The sequence below is a fragment of the Stegodyphus dumicola genome, chromosome 6 (assembly GCF_044657685.1).
Source record: "Stegodyphus dumicola isolate Sdum_Otavi_A_Nest chromosome 6, ASM4465768v1".
Classification (NCBI taxonomy): Eukaryota; Metazoa; Arthropoda; class Arachnida; order Araneae; family Eresidae; genus Stegodyphus; species Stegodyphus dumicola.
In genome coordinates, this window is record NC_140773.1 from 63,467,639 (window position 1) to 63,492,323 (window position 24,685).

A 24,685-nucleotide genomic window follows, 5' to 3' on the forward strand; every position below is an offset into this window, starting at 1 on the left:
AAGAGAAGAAACATTTATATTACTTGCCCAAATTAAATTCAGCCAGATCGAAATTCACCTCAAGCAAGAAATGGTTTTAAAACATAAATCTAAGTTTTCTGTAAAATGTTCGATACCTAAATTCTAGTTAGATAGTTAACTTCAGTAAATAGAACTCCAGAGTTACATTTTGATGTCTTAACATCAAATTAAACAAACAGCTTGAAAATAAGAAGAAAGGAAGATGTCAAACATACATTTCGGAGAGACAAACGGTTATACTAATTATTCCGCTCATAGTGACTCCATGCTTTCTTCGAATATTCTAGAAGATTTTTCACATGAAAATAACATAGCGAAACGAACCTCTTCGGAAGATTTATTACAGTATGGTTTTCGGATCGGCCGATTAATAGGCGAAGGTTCTTACTGTAAAGTAAGGTAAATATTTACGCTGTTTTTTAATTATCTAAGTCAAACAATATTAATTTGTTAAAAATGTTAACATTTACAGTCAGAATTAAGGTGTTATTATCAAATTGAAAAGTGCTACAAAACGAATCCTCATAAACTTAGAAACACAGTACATGTTACGCACAAATTGCAGTTTCTATAGCAGAGCATTAATGTTCAATATATTTCTCTATGTCGTGATTTTATTACATGATTAACGTTTTAGTAACTTTTGTACTTCCAGTTGCTAATCTTAAGGTAAAAATGTAAAACAAGATTCATTGCCATCAAAAGGTTAATCATTTTAGTAATTTTTAAGTTAATAATGTTAGAATGAATATATTACATGCCTCTTCTTAACTTAACGAGTTCGTTTCATTCACATCATTTATGGAAAAAAACAGAGAACAATTTTGCTTATGTTAATTTCTTCGTATGTGTATTCATTTCTTTAGCAATACTCTGTGTTTATTTTCACGTTTTCCCTTTATTACAAGCCCACCAGCGGCTAAGCGGTAAAGTCGCTGAACACTGTTAGTTCGGTCCGAGGTTCGAATCCCGCGAACGGGCTGGCTGCATGGGCGTTTTCGTGGTTTTCCCCATGTGTAACGTGTATACGAACCAGTTCCCTTAGAAAGTCCTCCACTAAGGCATCCCTGCCCTTAGGCAGAGAGCTCTAGTGTGCTTTGCCATAATTAAATACACCACCACACCACACCTTTTATTATAATGTATTAATTTTTCCTGTCTTTTTATATCACTTCCTGAATTCATCGTATCAATGTTCATTTATCTCAACACGAAGGTCTTTAAATTATTTTGAGAGTATTCACGTATTATCATAACCACTTTCGTAGAAATCGCTAAATTTTTGGAATGTGCCAAACTCTGGCAACCAGGAGCATAAAAAGTTTTCAGGCAACCATGCTCATAACAGTCCTTCTGTCAAGCAACTTCGCTATTTTCGCATGCGTTCTTTTTGATGAATTCCAAAGCTTATAAACAAATCGTGATATTTTATGCCTTAATTTTAAAATATACGCTTGGGGAATTTGCCAAAGGTGGAAGAAATTGTGGTAATGTTTCTTCAAGAACAGAGAATTTCTCTAAACAGAACAAGGAGACACAGACAAATCTCTAATACACGTAAAATCTCTAAACAGGATAAGGATAAGATGCGTTGACAGATAGCCGATGGGCGTGATGCCGCATCTATGCAGATCTCCGATTTCATCCACTTAAAGAAACTGAAAATCTAGGAGAAAAATTCCTGAACAGCTGTTCGTTCTTCCCCACATATTCTCAACGATAGCTTATTCATAACCAGCTATAAACAAACTACTACATTTGGAGCTTTGTCACACATTTGACGACTGACCCATGTTAACAGTTTTGGTTTGGTTTGGTTTATTAGATTACAGCAAAGCACTCGAGGGCTATCTGCTTTAAGGGAGGGATGCCTTCGTGGAGGACTTTTTAAAGGAAACTGGCTCGTATACACGTTACACATGGGAAAAACCACGAAAACACCCATGCAGCCAGCCCGTTCGCGTGATTCGAACCTCGGACCGAACTACCAGTGTTTAGCGATGTTACCGCTCGGCCACTGGCCCACGTTAACAGAAAAATACTCGATTAACAAACGGTAAAACCGCCAAAACTTTAAATGAAGTTATGGATGAATGCTAATAATGGTGATGCATATTGGTAGTAGTAATAAATGTTGAAAGCAGTGGTAATATTGGTGATTCTTTAATGTGTTAGATAATGTGAACCATGCAGTTTACAATTTTTTCGCAGTAGTGTTAGATAAGTTATTCATTAAATAACTTTCATTCCTAAATAAGTACAGTTTTAACACTACGATAAGTCTTAACACCAACTATTTTAACTATAGTATCAGTTTTATGTTTTAGATCTGCTACATACAAAGGCAGGGAGATCGCAGTGAAGATCATCACAAGAGATAAATTGTCAGTGGACTTCTCATCTCGATTTTTACCTCGAGAAATAAAAGCTCTTAGCCAAATCAAGCATAAGAATATAATACACATTTTTAAAATCTTCAATTACTCACGCAGAGTTTACATATTCATGGAACTTGTAGAAAGAGGAGACCTGCTTTCCTATATAAAGGTAAGATCTAATACAAAGAGAATTCAAGTCTAGAAAGACCATTCTGTTACATAAAACATTGCAGGAATAAAATTTAAATGCTGGGTATGGGTAATGCGTAAAGAAGCTCTACTTGTTGAGTGTTATGAGCCTCACAAGCGCCATTTTAAAATTTGCTCAGTATTTTTTAAATGAGAAAAGGGGATTGCAATGCAAAAACTAGAATTTTCTGAAATATTCAGTACTCAAACTAGGTTATCGCTACCTTCATTCATTGAGGAGATAATGATCTATCCATTTCCTGAAGTGTTTTTTTATTAATATCTTTGGTTTTTCCAAACCCCCAAACAGTCTTCATGGATTCAAAGTAAAGCAAACTGAAAAGTTATGATAGGCTTGGAGGGTTCCTATCAGAGAGATTATTAATATTCTTGGTCCCACAGTCAAAAGTCTAGAGAAATAGATCAGCTCATATTGAAAGGATACAGTGGGTTCATGCTGACCAGTCCAGTATTCAAGAAATCCAACTATTCACAGGCACCGATATCAAAATATTACCGAGGCATCATAGTCATAATGAAGTCAAGAAAAACATTCTCAGGTTAGATTAAGTTAATTAATAATGGAAACCAAACGAAAGTTATCTGCTTAAGGGGAGGAATATCTTCATGGAGGGCTTTCTAACAGAAACCGACTCGTATTCACTTTACATGGGGGAAAAATCCTTCATGCAGGAGCCCGTTAGCCTCAGTCATGTACCGGCCTCATTAGCCACTGAATACTGGTAGCGTGCATCTGAGCAAACTACCAGTATTGGGTTAAAATTACCAGCATTCAGTGCTTTTAAATTTGGATACTGGTGAAACTAAAATATGTTCTGACACTGGCTGTTGATTAACTGAGTAAGGAAAAGTACGCAAGAGCTATCTAAGGAAAATCTAAGGGTTTAGGAAGAACTTTCTGAAACAGGCCTGTATAGCTTTTGGTTGGCCATTTTCAGTAAAATTAAAAATTAAGCATTAAAAAATGTAATTTCTAGGAATGAGGGGGAAGGGAGTTAATCAAGCGAACAATGTGGGAGGCTCGTTTTCCCACCGCAAGAAGGTTGCCATATGCCATAGGTCAACCAAATATGTGACAACTTTACAACACAGCCTTAAAATTTCTTCTGGAGTTAAAAAAAGCAATTAAGAAGAGGGGTGTCCTTAAAATGTAAAATTTTTAGTATTCCATATCAATTCTTAAATGCTCCGTCTAACTGTGAAGCAAGAATTTAGTAGCTACTTTCTAAAGGTGAAATTACAAAAAATAAAGCTATTATTTCTTTTGAAAAATAATCAGTTTAATAGTTTTGTTTTAATTATGGAGAAACACGAGTGAGCTATCTGCCTAAGGTTAGAGATGTCTCTTTATCAGGGAAACTGGATCATATCCATGTTAAACATAGAAAGAAACCGCAAAAAACGGCCATGCAGCCAGTAAAATTTTACTAATGCGTATAGTTAGACATTTACTATTCGTATAAATAAATGCACTTCTCTACCTTGTATTTATTCAATTAGGGCCTGACGAATGAAAATAAATTTCTTTGAAAAATTGTTTTATACTGCATTATACCACCTACCCAATTACACAAGTATCATTATCATTACAAGTATCATCTAAAATTATTTAAAGTACTCGCATATTTAAAAAAAAAAAATTGTGCAAGAGTGTTTGAAAAAGGAATTTACTTATACTAGATGAATATCTTGGGATAGTCCAATGTGATGTGTATCCAGTTCTTCAAAGCAAAACACTTCTTGGTCTTGTGAGAAAGAATGTAAAGAAGTTTATGTATTCCAAGTGGTAACCATCGCAAGACTCAGAATGCTGGTAATAAATCAGACAGTTGGTGTTGTTTCGCAATCAATTTTGACGCGTTAAGAATATTTTTAATTTACTGAATCTGTAAACTTCGTTTCTTCCAATTTATGAATAAGTCATAATTGATCAATAACATGTACCGTCACGTGAAGTTTCGACATAGTTCGTTGTAAAGACCACGAATTAGCTATTTTCCGAGACATAATTTTGTAGCATAATTCTGTTTGCAGAATTTAGCTATTTATATATTCATACTTATTTATAAGGCATATGCTTGCATTCATACTTATTTATATTACTTTATTTATATACTTTTATATCATTTGTTTTCATTTAACTTCATGCCATTCTTTTACATGTGTGATTCGTAGAAATCGTGATATTGATGTTTAGGCTCGTGTAATATCAAGCGTTTACAATTCATGTGCACTTTTAGATTTTCATCTGCATATTTTTGCCTATCAGTATACTGCAGAAATTTTCGTAATGCTTTTGTTCCGTATGCATTACAGGTTGGTTGGCAGTATTCTAAATCCGTAGCGCTTACGGATAGTCTAGTTCTTTCTGGCAGTTACGTACATAATTACATTTATTTATGACATTATTTTCCTCTAGAAGAAATAAAACACTCAATATTTTTTTTCTTAAATTTAACGCTATTTCAGTAAATAAATTTAAAAGCGCAGACGATCTGAAAATAATATACATAGATATTAAAAGTAAAAGTTTTGCGGAATAACAAATATCACAACAATATATTAAAAAAGCACGGGTAACTCTTGTTAAGAAACAAAACTCGTAAAAATGATTATTTATATGCTATCTGTGAATAGAAAGCAAGTTTTGGAGTTAATTTTTATTTAATTTCAATATAAAAACGTCAATCTATATAATAGCGAAATAATCTGCCCTCATAATTTAAATGTTTACTTCTTTTTTCAAAGACTCGAGGCAAGCTGCTGGAGAAAGAAGCTCGCCACTATTTCAGCCAAATGGTTAGTGCCTTAAAGTACTTGCACAGCATTGAAATAGCCCACAGGGACCTTAAATGCGAGAATATAATGATCAATAACCGGGATGAGATAAAGATAATCGATTTTGGATTTTGCCGATGCGCAGGTATTTTAATGTTATTGATTCAAATCTTTTTTTAAATGAGATCTGGTTTTAATTTTGCACTATATCATGCATCTTCTTTTCCCCTAGATATCTCGTATTCAAAAGTTTAATAATCAACATAATAATCTCCATATCTAGTTACCGAAAATAATTATCTGAACGTGAAGTTTAATAATTTGATTTTACATCAAATGTTTAAATAGACTTTCCGTAAAACACGCCTACACATACGAATTAATTCAAGGCAAAATGTAATCTAATTTTGATGGCGTAGCGAAAAGGGATCTAGAAAGATATAAATTTATCTCAGACAATGATTTACATGATTAATGATTTCGAGGTTTTAAAAAACAATCTTTTGAAATAAACATCAACTATTTTATTTGCAAAACAATAATTTGGATCCTTTTATTCCAAATGATTCAATGAATAACCAAGAATACTTCTTTAATTGCGATCGAAGCTGAATTTAACCTAAACTAGCTCATTCGGAATTCACAGCCCTAATCCTAATATGTGGAACAGCACTGGAAACAGTTTTTCGCAGGTCAATTTCTATGTTATTGAACTATAACATGCATATCTGTTTCAGTTCACATCAGCATCTTTATTGTTGTAAAATCTGAGGAAACCGTCTTACTTGAATTTTGTAATGAATATAACAAAACAAAAACAAAAGGATGAAGAACAATATAAAAAATCAAACTGGACAAAATGGTATTAGTTAATCTCAATATAAATGTGGAATGGGAATTTTAGAATAGGTCAAAATAATTTAGAAGACTTATCCAAGGTATACCCACAACGAGAAAAGACCACTACTTTTTCATAAATGAAAGGCACATGTAAAAGAGATACATACAAAATCTACTTTAAGACCTCAGTATTTACAAAAGGAAACAATGTCACCAAATCAAGTTTCAAAGGGTTTTAATAGAGGAAATTAGTTGAAGCAATTCAGCCGAGCATTACTGATAAGAATAATTCATTTATCTCTGTCCAAGTTTTCATTTTCATCTTCGCAGTTTCCGTAAAGTATATTAGATAAAAAATAAAGAAATGAATATCGTTTCGCAATTTTACTGGAAAGAGAAAATTTAAAAATTAAAAATCTGAAAGCTTTTAGATTTTCTATTACCCTTAAAGGGGACTTTTTTTAACGTTTTGTGTGTTACCTTTATTTATTAAATATCATGTCCTTCGCAATTAAACCATAAAATTCAATTCAACAGTATTACAAAATAATTTAAAAAGAGCATACTATCTTTAGAATTTTCGATACACAGTCTCGCGTGCTGAAGATTAAAATGTTTTTTTCTTTCCGTACAGTGTTGCCATTGCCCGCTTTGAAATCGCTGTGCATGTTAATCAAAAATTTGTGTAAGTTTTACAAAATATAAAATAGATAATAAAATAAATTCCAAATTTCAAATTAGGGCATGCAGATGCCGATATTCGGGTGAAGAATTACGTTATTCAAAATTTGATGGCTCTAGGTACAGTTGTTTTATCACAATGCGAGAAACATACATACATTTATGCAGATTCTTGAATCAACGCAAAATGCCAAAAATTAATAGCCCTTCTGAGCAAATTGTCCTTTGGGCTAAAAATGTATTGCAGGAATAATTGCAAGCGTAGGCTGATAGAGTGCGAGCTGAGAAAGCTGAGAGCGTAAGAAACTTTAACAAACCATTTTCGGCGACTTTTAAAATCTGAAACGTTTTAGTTTTTTTTAAATTTATTTTCTATTTTGTGCATATATATTTTTAATATATTTGCATATTACACATATTTTCTATTTTTGCATATACATACCAGAAACACACACATACATACATATATATATATATAATTGGAGCCAACTGACAATAGACCTACAGATTCATAAATTTTAATTAAACACATCTCCGCTTCAAAGGATACGCTTTGCGACATTTTTCATCATGCAACATTTTATATCACTCTTTCGCTAAACTATCCCCATTGCTGTAAACTAGTGCCCAATAATTGCTTAGGATTGAAGCACAGGTTATCCAGCTATAAATACGACTGAAGTTAGTACACATTACTTTTCACTCTCTTCGGGTAGCAAGTCTCTAAGGTAAACTACACCTGACAGTTACTTTAAATGGTTCTTTCACCTGGAGTTCGCAGCAAGGCACTAGGAGTCACTATACGATTATGCCCACTTTTTAAGATCAGCTTGTAGCTTTAAATCGGAAAAGTCAAGTCTACATGTCAGCCATTAAACCAATCTTCACATATGCATCGCTAACTTGGGTAAACGCCACTAAAAAATACATTCTGAAGCTGCAAAACAAGATCCTAAGGATAATAACAGGAGCCTTTTACTATGTAAGAACGAAAAGTATCCACGTAGATTGGAAAATTTAGCAGACTGCAGATTATCTTCATCTTCATCGAACTAATCAAAAGTTCTACGAAAATGCCTCACATAATAATTCTGAGGAACTTTCAAAAGTTCTTGCCTAAGAGATCTTAGAGGAAGATAAGAACATCAGGCCCTTCGTAGTATACTACTTAAAAAATGCAAACTAACAGTCGCAAGATATAACATGAGCCGGCAGCCATCAGCAACCAAATTTCATACTGCGCTTCGATGAACTGTTATATCTCAATGACCTCTGATTTTAGTAAAGTGCATTTAATTTCCTCATCAAATTGATAGGTCATTTGGATTTCTTTTACTGTGTCTTGAGCACGATTGATTGTGAATTTGAGATTTCAGCGAAATTATATATATTTTTGAATTATTTTGATTTATCGCTTTTTATTTATTTTAACTCTAAATATTTTACATAGTTTACTGAACGTACCTGTAAAATTACAGCTCTACTGACGTTTCGTGATCATAAAGAAGCTCTGGATTTGACACGGACTTCGATAGTTAGTTTTCTGTTCTCTCACTCGGCAGTAAGACCTCACAGGCAATGTGCCTCGCGTATCAAGCCATTTGCTCTCATCTTTTATGGCGATACAGTTGTAACTTTAACAGGGAGGCCTCTAGTGTAATTCATCGATTGATCTTTTAAGAGCAGGGTAATTTCCTGCTATACACCAGAATAAGACACCAAAGCATCAAAGCATGTTACTTTTCCTCGCCCACTGCTGTTTGAACAAACCACGCCTCTCGCTTCGTTTCTTTTTGCGCTGTCTAAAAAAATGCGAATGCGTATTTAAAACTTTTTGAGAGCACACTGCCCATATTATGATGTGGTACTCAGGTAATAAAGCTTCAAGTAATAAAGATACTAGGCTTCAAGTAATAAAGATACTAGGCTTCAAGTAATAAAGATACTAGGCTTCAAGTAATAAAGATACTAGGCTTCAAGTAATAAAGATACTAGGCTTCAAGTAATAAAGATACTAGGCTGGATCCTAAAAAAGATTACAAGGGTAATAAAATATTATTTATTATCCATAGACATAAAATACAAAAGGTAATTAAGAGGCATACTTGTCTATTATTTCACTAAATCTCTTTAGGCATTTATCTGAACGCAGAACCAACTTATTTAAACCAGTTTTGTAGAAATCACGTCCTGGACCACTGACCCAGTTTTCGATGGCTGTTTGAAGGGATCATCATTGTTTGAAGGGAACCTCCTTCCAGATAAATGTTCTTTCAAAATCTGAAAAAGAAAATAGTAGTTATTGGGTGCTAAACCTGGGCTATATTGGGGAGAGAATTTAGACTTCCCACTTAAACTTGTATAGCAATTCTTGAGTCTGGTGAGCAGCATGGGGCCAGGCATTAGCATGCAGGAAGATGACACCATCAAACAACATACCAGGGCACTTGCGTCGGATGGTTTCATGTTATCTTGTCAAAGCATCACAATAACGATCGGCAGTAATGATATGGCTACGTTCCAGATGCGTGATCAGGATAACAAATCACTGCTAACACCTCCTAAAGAGACTACCTTTCTAAACGTCTTGCCATTTCAATCGTGTCTGACGCGTCTGACATCAGCGCTCTGACGCGTCTGCTAGACAACCTAGTACCATCTGTCTACATTTGGGGATAAAGTATTCCCTGCATAATAATTACTTTTGAAATATTGATGTTTGTAACCTTTTTTTTTTTTTTTTTTTTTTTTTTTGGATCCACTTAAGTATGTTGTTCTTATCCAAAGAAAGATTCTATGGTTTTTCTAAGAGTTCACGGCATCTATTACCACTTCGACCATGACTGAAAAGTGAAACTAACCGGTACTGTGAATCTCTAAACTACAACATCGCATATTTAGTATATATAAACAGAGAAAAAGACATAAATAGCTAGTTAGATACAGCTATAGATATATAAATATATGGTAATTATGGATTTATCTCGCAGATAATGAGTTATTTTTGTTCAGTTAGAGAAACGAATAACACAGTGTTACCCCATTTTGTGGAGTAAGGGCAATTGCTATTCATTGAATAAGTGGATAAATGCTCCATTTCACAATTATTTAAAATAGAAAAAACACCTTTTCATTCATATTGCAGCAAGAATCACTATAAACAAGATTCGATTTATCTTTATTCATTCATTCAGTTTAAAAAAAAAAAAAAAAAAAAAAAAAAAAAGATCTTACACACTTTTTCAAATTTTACTACTTTTGAAAATCCAAGGTAAAATAAACAACGATATATATTTGTTAGGTATATATATATAATATACAGGGTGCTTACGAAAGTCTGGTACCACCCGTTTAACTGCCGAACGGCTGCAGCTACAGTCATAAAAATGGTGTCTAGGTATAATAAAGTAGCTATGCGCTATTAAATGGGACCGCTTACAGCGCCACCTGGTGGAAAACGGTGGAGTTAACATTCCTATCTCAAAAAAGAAACGAGATGGGTTAGAAAAAGTGAATTACGAAGTTGTAGAGCATTATCGATTTAGTAGGAAAAGACACCTTGTAGATATAAATGTTAAGAATGGAATGTTTTAAACGCGCATTTGTTTGCTCGTGATTTCCTACGCCGTGACACGACGAAACGATCTTAGAAAGAAACAAAAAACAACTAATTATCGCATGATACTTTTATTTCCGACATTCAAATATCTCCCCGCTTGCTGAAATGCACATTTGGACCCTTGTTAAAACTTCACGTTGCAGACGTTATAGCGCAGCGGGTGACACGTTTGCACAAGCATCTGCAATACGTCATTGAAGGTCCTGCCCTGTTTGCGGAGAGGTTGCAATCATCCGCTGTTTGAGGTATCCCCACAGGAAAAAAAACCATTGCAATCAGGTTAGGTGAACATGGAGGCTAGTCTTCGAAACCATCATAGCCGATTATTTTTCTTCGGAATTCCTCCATCAGGTACTGCTTCGTGGGTGATGCTTTATGCATAGACGCATCATCATGTTGAAACTATCCCTTCCGAAGTTGAAGTACCGGCAGGATCTCGACAAAATCTGATACTACATCTCTTAGAAATTGTAAATATCGTGAGGCTATTAACATATCCTGGTAAACTAATGGGCCTATTAACCTGTTATTATAAACTGCACACTAACTATTAATCGAAAACCGTACTTGATACCGAAAACGGCAAAACGTGATGGATTTTCCAGTGCCCAGTAATGTATGTTCTGGCTCTTGCACACTTTATTTCTAGAAAAGCATGCATCGTCCGTCCACAATATATCTGCCAAGAAGGCTGACTGGACCTCTTCTGCACCATGGCGAAGTTGCACCATGCGAAACGTCTCTCAGCATCTCCGACCAGTATAATTAGGTGCTGGCCGGTATGGATGAGCACCTAATTCGTTTGAGATTTTACAAACCCGAATTTTTGAGAGGCCACAGTTTCATCTCTTTTGTGTTGCTGTTTGGCTATGTGAGGGCGTATGATAATACATCTTCCGGTTGTACCTTCCGCCCTACCTTAGCTGGTCTGCCGGATGGAAGTTGGCTAGTCTCGTAGTCTATCTCCCTTAAACGTTTCACAACCTGTAGGATGATTTTGCGTGAAGGATGCGGGGCTGCAGGAAAAAATTGTCGATAATCATGCTTTGCGCCCAGTTTCACCGTAAAGTAGAACTTATCACAATTATCTTTTTTTTTTTTTTTTTTTTTTTTTTCGAAAATCGCTCCATGACCCTGAGTTTCGACATACAACACCGAGGAAACCTGTCTTTTATAGCTGTCTCAAATGAACAGGTGACTTTTCATACTATTTGCATAATGCACAAATGTCGCACACCAGGCCCAAGTTCCATTGAGTTGAACATTTTGCAACATGATTGTGCACAATCTGCATGATGCCTATTCTGTTTGTAAAGACAATCAGTACAAAGACGCATCCCACGGGGGTTAACCCTCTGAGCGTTACGGGTTTAGCACTGAAATTTCAAAGTTCTTCAAAATGTCATGAATAAGTGGTATTTTCTTGACTTTAATTAAAAGACTACTCTCTCACTTTGTACCTTGATTCCTTTTCTTTCAATATACATCCAAACCGAAATTGGATACATTAAAATCTAGCAAAAATTTTCATGTGTAATGAATAAAGAAGCCAGCCTTCTATACGGAATTTTCCGGCCACGGCATAGTGGTAACGCTGTGAATTACAACTGATAATACTATGCCGAGACGCGGGCTTGTTTTGCGTCCGAAATATAATCTTTTCTCTTTTCGTTCAAGTTTCGTGACATCAAAGTTTTGGATATCGCAAAGAAACAAAAGTGCATTTTCAGCGTTTGTTTTTAGCCACACACAAGTCCACAAGTTATCTCTTTATACTAAATCGATGATGCTCTACATCGATGATGCTCTTGTAATTCACATTTTGCTCCTATCTCGTACCGTTTTCGAGATAGGAATGCTAGCTCCGCCGTTTTTCACCAGGTGGCGCTGTAAGTGGTCTCATCTAGCAGCGCATAGCCATTTTATTATACCTAGACAGCACTTTTACGACTATTTGCTGCAGCCATTCGGCTGTTAAAAAGGCATGTTGCACATATGCCTCTCTCTGTATATTATATATACAGAGAGAGACATATGTGCATGCATTGATGCGAAACGGTATTCTAACTATAGATGTATATATTTCCAGTGAATGATAAAGGGCGCAGAGAACTGAGTCAAACGTATTGCGGGAGTACTGCTTATGCTGCACCCGAGGTATTGCAAGGCACACCTTACAATCCTATGATGTATGATGTATGGAGTCTGGGATGTGTTCTGTTTATCATGGTCACTGGCACAATGCCATTTGACGACAGCAACGTAAGAAAGATGGTGTCTTATCAACTCAGAAGACATATTAAGTATCCTACGAGTTCTAATGTTAACCAATGTATTAAGGTAAGGAAAGTATGTTGATGCTATTTTAAATTAAAGTAAATCTTTTAAAATATTTGTTTAGAAGTTGTATTTATAATTCTGTGTAATGTTATTGGAAAATGTTTTATTTATAGTGTCCTTTTCCTCTCAAATGACTTGACAAAAAATGTTGCATTTTGTAACTTGTTAACGAATCTATTGCAGGAAGTCTTTGCATACTGAAAATATTAAAAAAAATATCGCCATATTAACCCCTTTCGACGCCACACCGATGCAGTATTTCAACTTGAATGATTCGTTTATGGGGAACTTGGTTGTTTTAAATGATCCGAGGTGTTTAAAATTTAGCCACCTTCACTTCACCATCACCTGCAAACTCAAGAAAATAAAGCACGCTGCCTCAGATTATTTATAGACTCAAGTCATTAATTTTCCTGAATGCAATAAATTCTTCAGAGACGCGAAAACCCATACGAAATCTGATGCCAATCAGCCGAAGTTTACTGGTACAAGGAAAGAAGAAAGATATGTTTCCCTAGCTCAATATTTTTCAGAATTACCTGAAATGTTAATAGACTGAAATAAAAAATCTTCGTTGGTTATTGAAGATATGACTATAAACAAAGGTATTTTTTCTCTGCTTCCTGTCGAGAAAAGTAAAATATTTCCTTAAATCATACATATGATCTTATTAGTAGTTCGACCTGGCTTATAATTCCGATGAAAGCTGTGAGATACATGGAGTTTTCTTCGTTTACTCATGTATAATGAGTCGCCCTTAAAAGATCCTATACGAAGACATACCTCCTCTGGGAGGCAAAGAGTTATTTTCCCTACAGCTCTTCTTACTAGTAGTTCGACCTAGATGCAAATTCTGACGAAAGCCCTGAGATGCACGGGGGCTTTGCGGTTTTACCTATGTATAATGAGCCTCTTTTAACAAATAATCTACAAAGGCATACCTCCCATGAGGCATATAGCCTCCTGCACTTTGCCGTAACTCAAATTACCGAAATAGTAATCTTACAAGTGTCCGAATAATGCAAAATAATAAATTAGTCTTTAGGAAAACTAAAACTTGCTTTGAAATAGGTTGAACTAATAGAAAAATACTAAACTTATTTTTAGAAAAAACTGAAATGCTTTCTTTAAGGTTTTTCTCCGAAGATGTACTTAAGAGAATTTAGTATTTTATTAAGAAATCATCCACCTAACCCTTGTTTGTTCCAAGACAATATTTGATAATGGTGGTGGTTTGCTTCTTTCCTTGCCTGAGATGTAGCAAATAATTTTCAAGAGCTTTATTTGTATTGGTCGTTCTTTGATTCACTTCAAAATTTTCCTCTACTTGTAATAGTGATTTTCTTTTCTTGGTCTTTTGATATCATGTGATTTCGCTAAATCACAGTTAGCGAAATACAAACGTAAAGTTTAGATCGATTTTTATTACTCATGTTGTGCTTTGATGAAAATCACGGGTTTTTCGTGTATTTTGTCGTTTTTGGATTGTACATAATATTATATAAAGCAGGCACAATTATGTTTCCTGCTGTGTTTTGAGGATCAGATTAAAATTTGATGAATCATTTACTGTACACTTTCTACTGTATCTTTAATTTCAATATAATGCATTTCCAACTTTATTACTTTCTACCTTACTCTGGCAGTTTTTATAGTTTTATGATTATTACAAGCCTAGATTTGTAATTATTACCTATAATTCCGAATCTCCCTTTATGAAAACTAAATTAATTGCATAAGAATTAAAACTTCGCACTTTGTCATTCAGGATTCACAGAAATACTTGCAGTGATAGCAACTATCAGTGATTATTTGTTGTATTAATCAACTCATGTGTACTATATATATTAACTGCTTGTTTAAGTGACTAATGCACCTTTCATCCTTGTAATGCAACTGGGTTCACACACTAGCTTTTCGAAATTCATCGCGTTTATGTTATTTAACCATTTAACCTGTCAATATAGTAGCTATGAGCTCTTGCCTTTTCTTATCGTAATAAATGCGTTATTTTGTACGTGCATGTGGATCTCTCTTCTTATGGATTACTATCAAATGGTAAGAGCTTTGCATGTAATTTTGTTCTCAACGACTGACATCCTGATACATGTAGCTTACTTCATTATATTGGTGGTATTCGTTACTATTCTAACTTTTTCTAGTACAGTGGAACCTCAGATCACGAATGCCTCTCTCTTCATGAACAAATTATCTGCATAAAACATACTGGAACAATAACAGAAGCAGTGTTACAAAAGAAAATTATTAGAGGAAGAGGAAGAAAGAAATATTATTAGAGGAAGAGGAAGGAAGAGAAGATCAACCTATTTCTGTGATCTACAAAATTTATGCAAAATGGGGTAATATACAATGCTTCTTATAAGGATATCACCCTTATAAAACAGAAGTAGGATACAGCAAAGCATTTTCAATGGAAATTTCATGTCTTCTTTAAGAAATATATTAAAATGTAGACAACAACAAATCACACTAGATAAACTCTGATTGAAACGGAGGCCTAGTGATCTTGAAGGTAGAGTCAAATGGCACTATAAATATAAGATAAAAGAAGCTGCTTTAGAAAAAAGGTACCTGATGCTTTTATGAAAGAGAATTTCCCATCCAAACTGTAAAGTCTCTTCCTTTTACCTTCGTCATCACTTTCCATTTATGCCATCCATTAGGGGGAGTACGGTAAAATTAAATCAAATTTTCGTCTATTTTATCTCCTTAATATTGTTTTTACATTTGTTTCTTTAGATTATATTGTTGCCGTTTGCTTTGTATCATGAACTTGCTCACAAGTGTACAAAGTATTGTTGTAAATTTTAAATAAGCAATCATCTGGGGTCCAGGAGAGGATTATTATTTTTCATTTCTTCTTATGGAGAAAACAGTTTCGGTTTACGAATATTTCGGATTACGAATGGTCTTCAGGGAACGAATTAAGGTCATGAACTGAGGTTTCATTGCATTTAAAAAGTTTTAATCTAATTCTCTGTTTCCCTCTCTTTAAGACTTTATACTGTAGTCAATTAAATAAACTATTTTCATTAGCCTCATTTAAGAAGCTGGACAGAGTTTTCCATCGTCGGTGATTTATCGCCCAGACTTGATTTTAAATTTATTTAACACCGCAGCTTATAGATAATAACCAATATTGCATAACAATTTAAAAGTTCTGATCTTCGCAGGCACAAATTGCTTAATTCAGTTTTAACTGCTATTAATGTGCCCAGACTTGAATCAAATCGGCTGACTGAACTTAAACAAAAAGTTGTTATCATGTCTTGGTGTTACTAATAAAAAGATTAACATGTTTACAGCCGAAGTTTAACTTCACTATATAATAAATTCACTATATAATATAAGAAATTCACTATATAATAAGTGAAACTTATGGTGCAAACTCGGATCTTCAAAGTTCTGAAGAGTTCGAAACATCTTACACTGAGCTTCTCTTTCTTAGAAAATCACTAATTTGTATTTTTCCACTGAGTTGGAAAAGAGCAAAAGATACGGCAAATTTCAGCAAGATTTGTTAGTTTGAATCTTGCTAGTTAGTTTGAATTTGTACTTTTTTCTTGATACGAAAGAGAATTTTTTCTTGATCAATCCCTATCCCTGGTATTTACGTATTACCGCAACCACCTTGAAGGTTATTATCGATTTTTTATGGAAGAAAGGATATGTTGATTTACAACCGCAAAGAATTATTTATTACATACATACACATCATTACATATATATTTTAAGTTTCAGTGGATATCAAATCTCCAAATCAATCAATAAACCTGCTTACAAACGCTTTTTTGTTTTGTTTTGTTTCAGTCAAACTTTCGCGGTGACATCTTTAAGAATAGATTTAAAGCAATTAATTTCATTTAACGATTCTGCCACAAAATACTGAATTCATGCAGAAATTTTACTGAAGTTTCTCTCATTATGGGCAGATCCCCAAATGCATGCTTTAAAATCGTGTTTAAGGCAAAAAAATTCAAAAATCTCTGGAAACTGGACTATGGCAAAAAGAACACCTATAAGAATGATGACGTTGTATGACAAAACTGGAGAATTGTTATGAGCAGGGTTGACAGAATTTAGCTCATTCTTAAAATATGGGGTCTTCTACTAAGGTGGTTGCGCTAATACGTAAATATCCAATTCCTATACATAATGTTCAACAGTAATCCACAGAAATGGGATTAGAGAAGCACTGCTAATATTTTAATGACAATCAAGCCTAACTCTTTTCCCTTACACCGTATTCTACGAAAGCATCCCTCCCCTTAAGTCGATCACCTTTGATGTCTTTGAAAGAATCAAAATAACCCACTCTATTCTATGTTCTTAATATACTATATTTGAAATTTATCAATATGGCACTCGTATCTTAAGAATTGAAAGAGTAAAAAGCACAATTAAAATTTTAATTGTTTAATTGAATCTGATATGAAACATTAATAAATAATTATATTATTTCGCAATCTTTATGAAACAGTGCGAAAATATTCATACACATTTAATTGCATTAGAATCTCCTGTTCAGTCAAAACCCTGAGAACAGGAAAGATGGCTTGCAGATAAAAGAAAAATATATTTAAAAAAAATACTCCAAGAAGAAAGTGATATTACGCTTTAAAGTCATGCAAAAGTTATTTCCTGTTTGCTTTTACATTTAGCTGTGAATTAATAAGATTAAAATCTCTGTATTTGGCCCAGAAATATTTGGGCTTTCTCGATTTCACACAATAGAACCTCTATAGTGCCCGAATTCTGATTAATTTGAGATACCGCAATATATCTGAGGCAAATCGTCAAAGACAACGTGCTACTTTCCTAATGACTTATAAAAGCTTTGTTTGGATTACCGTGTTCATCACGCAAGATTTTCGAGCAGGTAATCTAAATACCATCAAATTAATATTTTTCACATTCAGCTGCAGGAAGGCAGCACTGCTACTGTTATACAATGAAACTGAGGAGGAAAGAAACGAAAAATTCCAGATAAAAAATCTGAAAGGCACACTTTAGAAATACAAAATGGTTTGTTTTTATTGACGTTTATCCTTCCGGCTTCAGCGTGAGATGAGCTATTATGATAACAATATTTTGTTAATAAATTTTTAAAACTATTTTCCGTATTTTTAGCAGTTTCCTTAAGCCAAACCGTTAAATCTCATTCCTAGCGATTTATTATATTACACTTTTCCTCAATGTTGGCCAGTTATCACTTTTTAAATTACTTAGACCCTGTGCACAAAATAAACACAAACCAGTTCAAAATAAATACAGTTTTTATTAACTATAGTTTAGAGTTGACAGTTGAGAGCTAACAAAAGTACCAGTGTTTTTCCATGGAATCAACAGATATTGTTCATCAACTACTGTTTTCTGTAAATATATCTTTTAGTGAGAGTTTACTTACTGTACAGCATTAATGCATAAGCATATTTTTGAAAACAGATAATTTATATACACTCGGCCTTCACATTTTTGACAACATAATGCTTGTGATAAGCCACCATGGAGATTACTTGGCTTATAAGTTAGTTTAAGGGAAACTTGTGACATGGAAGCTAATGACTTAAACATATTTTATGTGTGTAAGAATCTTGAGAAAAATAGTGCGAAAAGACCTTGAGAAAACAGTGCAACAAATTCCAGTACGCCCTTGCTATTGCTGCTATTGCTTTTTTGTTAAAGATTTGCAGCGAGAATGACTTCTTGGTCGTGCCGCATATATAGTATGTCGCTATTTGTTTTTGCTATGTATTCTACGTTTTCTTTTGCAAGTGTATCTGTTTATTCGTTTCCTTTGATTTATGAGCTAATAATTTGTTGATGTTTCGTTATAGTTTAGTTTACTTGCATTTAGTTGAACTATACCTTATAGCACAACAAAAAACACAAAACTGTTCTCCTGGCAGGTTTTTTATGACTCACAATAAATTTAAGCAGGTCGAAATTTATCGAAACTAAGATTTGCTTGGGTAGGAACGCCTTCGGTAACAGTTTGAATTGTTACTTGCACTAAGCAGTTTGGCATAAGGTAATGGTGTAAGAAAGGATACTGGTTTTCATTTGCTTATCGAATTTTAGTCAGTTCTGAGGTGTCAATTCGAACTAATCTTTATTCGTAAAAAGTAGTGATAAGTTATAAATTCCTCATTTGCCACAAGCTCTTTTTTTCAGTTTAATATAACGTCACTTAGAGCGTAACCAGGACTTGAACTCAGAAAATTAGAGCTAATGGTAGAAACAGAAATTAAATCTGTTACAGTTAACGCTTTAGTTTTATTTGTATCTGCCTGTTTGGTCTTCTTAAGAAAAGTATGCTGATTTTGCATATTTTGCTAAAGGAAATAGAACAGATTCAACCTAAAAATGTGATTAGTGTCTTGAAGCAAACATTGCAATGTTAGTTGCAATATAAATGAAATACCATACAAAGAATGTGAATGCATATTTTCCTTTCTTTTCGTGAAACATTTAGATGTTTCAGAAAATTAATGTACCTAATAAATTGGCAAAATGTCTTTACTTATAATAGTCGCGACCTCCCGTTTTATTTGAATTTTCAGTTACTATAAGTAGTGTCTATCCCATTAAAGCAAACACACAGAACTCAGCAACCATATAAAAATTTATATGGTTTGAGAAGATGTAAAGAAAATTAAAACTGCGATCTGATAATTTTGGATGACAATCTATCACTTCGAAGAGTCTGCCCGCAAAATTTAATAAATATAAGAAGTTTTAAAAAAATACAAAAGTCCTGAGATTAAAAAGAAATTGCAGTCGGACGTCGTTTTTCAAATTTAACTTAATACCCGAAATATTAATTATTACCCAAAAAACTAAGCAGTTGCGATAAGCTTACTACTTTAAGAATTAGTTCCTAAAAAATTACAGCTTAGAGCATAAAAGTTTACATTAAAATGAGCTATTCAATATAGTAATGTCAAAAGCTGTAGGAAAAACTGCTGAGACATTTCATCTTAAATTAATGCCATGTAAAAGCTCACTTGATAAAAGTTTTAAATCAATTAAAATAATGTGTTCCCACATTTATTTCACTCGATCGCCTGGGCGGCAATAATTATTTATCTTAAGTAGCATGCTTTTTTTTTAACATAAAATTCGCATATTGATAAAATAAACATCTCGAGAAGATTTCTTTCAAGGTGCTAATAACTTTTTTACTACATAATTTTTGTTCGGACAAAGAATGGTGAGCGAAAATATAAAAAATGTATGGTTTTTAAGATCAAGATAAAAGTAAAGTGCAATCTGAAAACTTCAAATTATAGTCTAAACCTCAAAGAGTTCACCATTCAAATTTAAGTTAAATTTGTATTTCCTTTTATCAAAAAATGTTTTAAATTTAACACCTGAAACAGTTTTGAGCTAAGCAGTTACTAATTTACTTACTAGCTTAAGAATTCATTTCATAGAAATTTAAGATATATAACAAAACAAATCTTGCATGCTAAATGACCTGCTGAAAATGGCAATGCCAAATGATGGAAATAATTACTTATGCTATTATTACATCGTAAGTTTTGTGCTCTTATTTAACAGAGCGAAGACTTGACTATTAAAGACTTAGCTGTTTATTTATTTCATTGAAACGCTTACGCACAAGGCTTGTAACAAATATTTGTGGCCAGATAGTATTTTTTATTTTCTGAGGACACGTAAATCACGCATTGAAAATAATAAGCCTTCTATAATTTACACAGATCTTTTTAATTTTCGAATTATATGCAACAATACATTGAATTTTCTTCTGTGCCCTGCATCTATAAAAGTCCTTACGCGACCTTTATTTTCGCAACCTTTGGTCTCAAATACTATATACTTACAGTTACAGATATATTTACAATGACACAGATATTCATATTTTGGTATGTTTAAAATTCTAAAGATCAGTTTTATAATAATTACTAAATTTTGTCCTTTATACGGTTTCCTGGTTAGTGTAGTTACGTTTAGTAAAAATTTGGGTAAAAATATATTTACGAGTGCTCCTTGGCGATAATTAGCGGTACATGGACACCGAGTTTGTGCAATTCTTTGACTTGTTATTTTGGCTTAGTGTAGCGGCGATTTTTGGTGCAAAAATCGCCGTTACCAAAAATCGCCGTTACACAAAACAAGTCAAAGAATTGCACAAACTCGGTACCCATGTACACCTCGACCTAATTTCACTTAAAAAACACCAGAGAATTGCACAAACTAGGCATTGCGCACTCCCTTGACTTTGTCCATGTACACATCGATCTATATTCACATAAAAAGCCAAAGGAGAAGCCAACAAAAAATATATAATCTCAATAAACCACATTTTAAATCAAACAACGAAATAACATAAAAAAGGAAATTCACCTTAGCATTACGCAAAGGAAATATCCACTTACCTTATTTACGAATTTACGTCTTCAGTCAAACAAAATTCCTTAACAGCCTCCAAAAACTTCCTAAAATTATCTGAACTAGAATCTGTATACTGTCGTCGCCCCATAAATTCACAAAAATATCCTCCGTAGTGTCGCTATCGTCCGACGTTCGCCCATACGGCATTTCCTTCCTACAAACAGAACACTTAATAATAGTAAACCTTCATTTACACACCAGCCAATTAATGCTTTTTTTTCCCTTTCGTTCCAAATCGTACAGAAACTTCAAATTAATCTTACCACATTCAGCCATTTTACCTTGTAAACCACAAAATAAGAGCGTACTTCTTATTCAAAATTCGACAACACTTTCCAAGTCTTTTCCCATTTTCAAATTCACCGCAATAACGTAACCAATTACGTCATAATAGCGTTTCCATAACATTCAACTACTCAAGTTACCATAAATAAAGCAACAACTTGGAGATAAATGAAACAACTTAGCTATAAACGGGATGCACCCTTAAATCTAAGCTAACCAAAATTTTTTACTTTAGAAAAATGAATTACAAAACTTTGATTCTCATCCGACAAAAAATAACTGAAATTTTAATTTAAAATTTTGAATTTTTACCCTTTTTTTTTAATTTGCCTTGAAAAATCGGCTAAAAATTAAATTAGAAAAATTCTATAGTTGATCTTCTCCCCCCCCCCTTAAATCTCATGCTATGATTTTTTTGTGATTTACTGGCCTAACATTCTTTAATTTTTAAATTTGTTGCCTTGTTATTTGCAGAAAAATGTCACACAAATAATTTAGAAGTTTTCAAATGCTAAAAATATGATATTTTAATATTCTTATGTAGTTTCATTACTCTAGAATCATAATCTAACAGTCATGCAAAAAGCTTGTTAAATAGAAATATATTTATTGTAATTTACGCAAATAATGATCTGAATTAGCTATATACCCAGAAGTTGAAATATCTTGTTGAACGCGAATTCTGTAACATTCTGGAAATAAGATATCCAGGCGAACGCGTTAGCTGTCGAAAATGGCCTCAACACAAAGGAATAGACAATTTTGTTTCTAACATTGGCAACAGTAGTACAGTTTAAAAAAAAAAGACATTTGACATCGGTTGAAATTCTTTTAGTATCGTCTGTGATTTGGTCTACATATGGTGTGTTTGTGTATCTACGTTTGGTTTTGTGTTCATCGTCAGAATTGTGAAAATAAAAGTGTACAAAAATTAGTCTTCAGGTATTGTTTGATGATTTTCTACCTCTTAAGTTTCTCCCAGAATTTCGATTCGTTGGAAGGAAAAAGGGTAAGTGAAACTTTTTCTAAATTTTGAACTTTAGAATTTTTGAATTTTAAACTTTAGAAATCTCAAGCGTTTTGTAATGCAAAATTTAGCTATAATTTTTTAACACTGGCTGGGTTCGTTCTTGTGGTTTTCTTTGTGAATGCAAATCAGTTTTTCTTATAACGACCTCAACGAAGGGCCTCCTTTCCTTTATGCAGATAGCCCTCGTGTGCTTTGCCATTTTCAAATAACCTAACCTAACTTTCGCTCTTTATTTTGTGTACAATCCCTGAGAAATTTTAAAATTAATTATCTGCATCAATTTTTGTCACATAAGCGTAAAATATTTTATGTTTTACTTTTTAGAATTATTATAAAGTCTTAATAATTATAGAGACCAGAGACCCGTATAGAATATAAATGTTATGGTTTTCATAACGCTTTTTTTTAAACTTTAAAATGCCACAACATGAATATTTGCATCATTTAAAACATTTTAACTGAGAGTGTATGTGTACGACTAATGGTTATGAAATTAAAGGCCGCATAAGAACTTTATGAATATGGTGTATTATGCTTGTTGGATATAAACAGGATTTTTGAATGTTTCTCAGGATTTGATCAGCCGAATGCTGGAACCAGACGTTACACGCAGAGCAACTATGGAGCAAATTAGTCACTGTTCTTGGTTGAGAGATGAGGAAAACGAAGAAGATTTTCAGCCATCAACATCTTCATCTACTATAATGAAAATTCAGCACAAAAAAACTAAAACCTCTGCAAAGCATAAGAGCGCTGCCAGTAAAGGAACACAGACTTCATATTCTTTCATACCGAGTAAATTTCGGATGAGCGATATTTGGAGAATGAAAAAAGGTTAATAATTCATATCTACAGCTTTGGAGATCACTTAATCAATTCAGTAAGGATGATAGAATACCTTCGTTTAAGCATGAAGGAGACTAGAATTGCACTTGAATGAGATTTGTGAATGAAAAATGTTGTAATATTACTAAACATGTCAAAAATTATTTTAGTTCAAGTAAAGAAAGCAATAGTAATAAAAGAAGGAGTTTTCATTCATATTGCATGTATTTAATTTCAACAGCGAGAAGGCTTACGCATTGTATTGAAACTAATAAAACTGTAAGTCATTTTTATACGCAAAATAGTTTATACTTATTTATGATGAAACACAGATCTACGTAAGATTACGAGGAAACCACAAAGTCATAATAAATCCTCAGTCATTGTTCCCACTTACTTGCCTTCTTTAAAAACCTATTTAAAAGTTAGACGACTGAATTACAACCCTTCCGACTTAAAGCTGTGTTTGGCCCACGCCACAGAATCACCTCGCTATCTTTTAGCAACCCATCATGTGCATCCCAGGAATTAAAATCTTGATATTTTACATAGCTGAATGATATAAATACATTATAAGAGTTATATAAATACATTATAAGAATAATATAAATATATATACATTATACATTATAAGAATAATATAAATACATTACAATATAATATAAGGGCATTAGAAGACGATAATAATATAAATAATACATTATAAGAGGATAAGCGTACCAGATTGAACTAACTGAGTTTATATAGGCCTGTTAGACTTTCCATCAGTTATCACGCTCCATTAACCAGTACCATTTACATTTAGGCAATGTACTGCATATATATTATACAGAGAGTATTCATTTTCTTAATACAATTAATAAGTTTATTAATCTCGGTCACAGAGTTCATTAATAGTTGGGAAAAATTCTTTAACAGTGAAACTTGACATAGTTCTGTCCCATATCTTGCTAATTTTGTGATGATACTATTTACATTCACTTCCAAAAGTTAAGCACGGAGAGGAAAATGCTAATTTCCAGAAGCCAATCAGAATTGAAGAGGATGCACTTCGCTGCAGAGGTAGATGAAAGTATACAAATATGTTAGGTAACAGCCAATCGCGCGTTCATGTCAAGAAGTATGCAAAAAAGGCAGTCCTATAAGAAGCCAGCTTTATGAAGGGTTACAGAAGTTGATTGTAAGTGCTGATAGAAGGTGTTTAAAACTTTCGTAAATTTTCTTTTCATTATACGTTTT

General features: G+C 33.4%; 1 protein-coding gene across 1 annotated transcript; it reads left to right on the forward strand.

Annotated features, from left to right (window-relative positions):
• Window positions 1-286: 286 nt before the first annotated feature.
• On the forward strand, window positions 287-23,911 carry LOC118181911 (testis-specific serine/threonine-protein kinase 3-like). The gene is made up of 5 exons (XM_035351145.2): window positions 287-420; window positions 2,349-2,568; window positions 5,358-5,532; window positions 12,617-12,867; window positions 23,194-23,911. The coding sequence occupies exons 1-5, from the start codon at window positions 287-289 to the stop codon at window positions 23,458-23,460; spliced, it is 1,047 nt and encodes a 348-aa protein (XP_035207036.1). The 3' UTR covers window positions 23,461-23,911.
• Window positions 23,912-24,685: the final 774 nt, after the last annotated feature.

What these genes read in the sequence shown, in the direction of transcription:
- LOC118181911 (XM_035351145.2), top strand. Translation starts at nt 287, where the DNA reads ATGCTTTCTTCGAATATTCTAGAAGATTTTTCACATGAAAATAACATA. An exon ending in GGTTCTTACTGTAAAGTAAG is followed by an intron (nt 421 to 2,348) that starts GTAAATATTTAC and finishes TTTATGTTTTAG; the next exon opens with ATCTGCTACATACAAAGGCA. An exon ending in TGGATTTTGCCGATGCGCAG is followed by an intron (nt 5,533 to 12,616) that starts GTATTTTAATGT and finishes ATATATTTCCAG; the next exon opens with TGAATGATAAAGGGCGCAGA.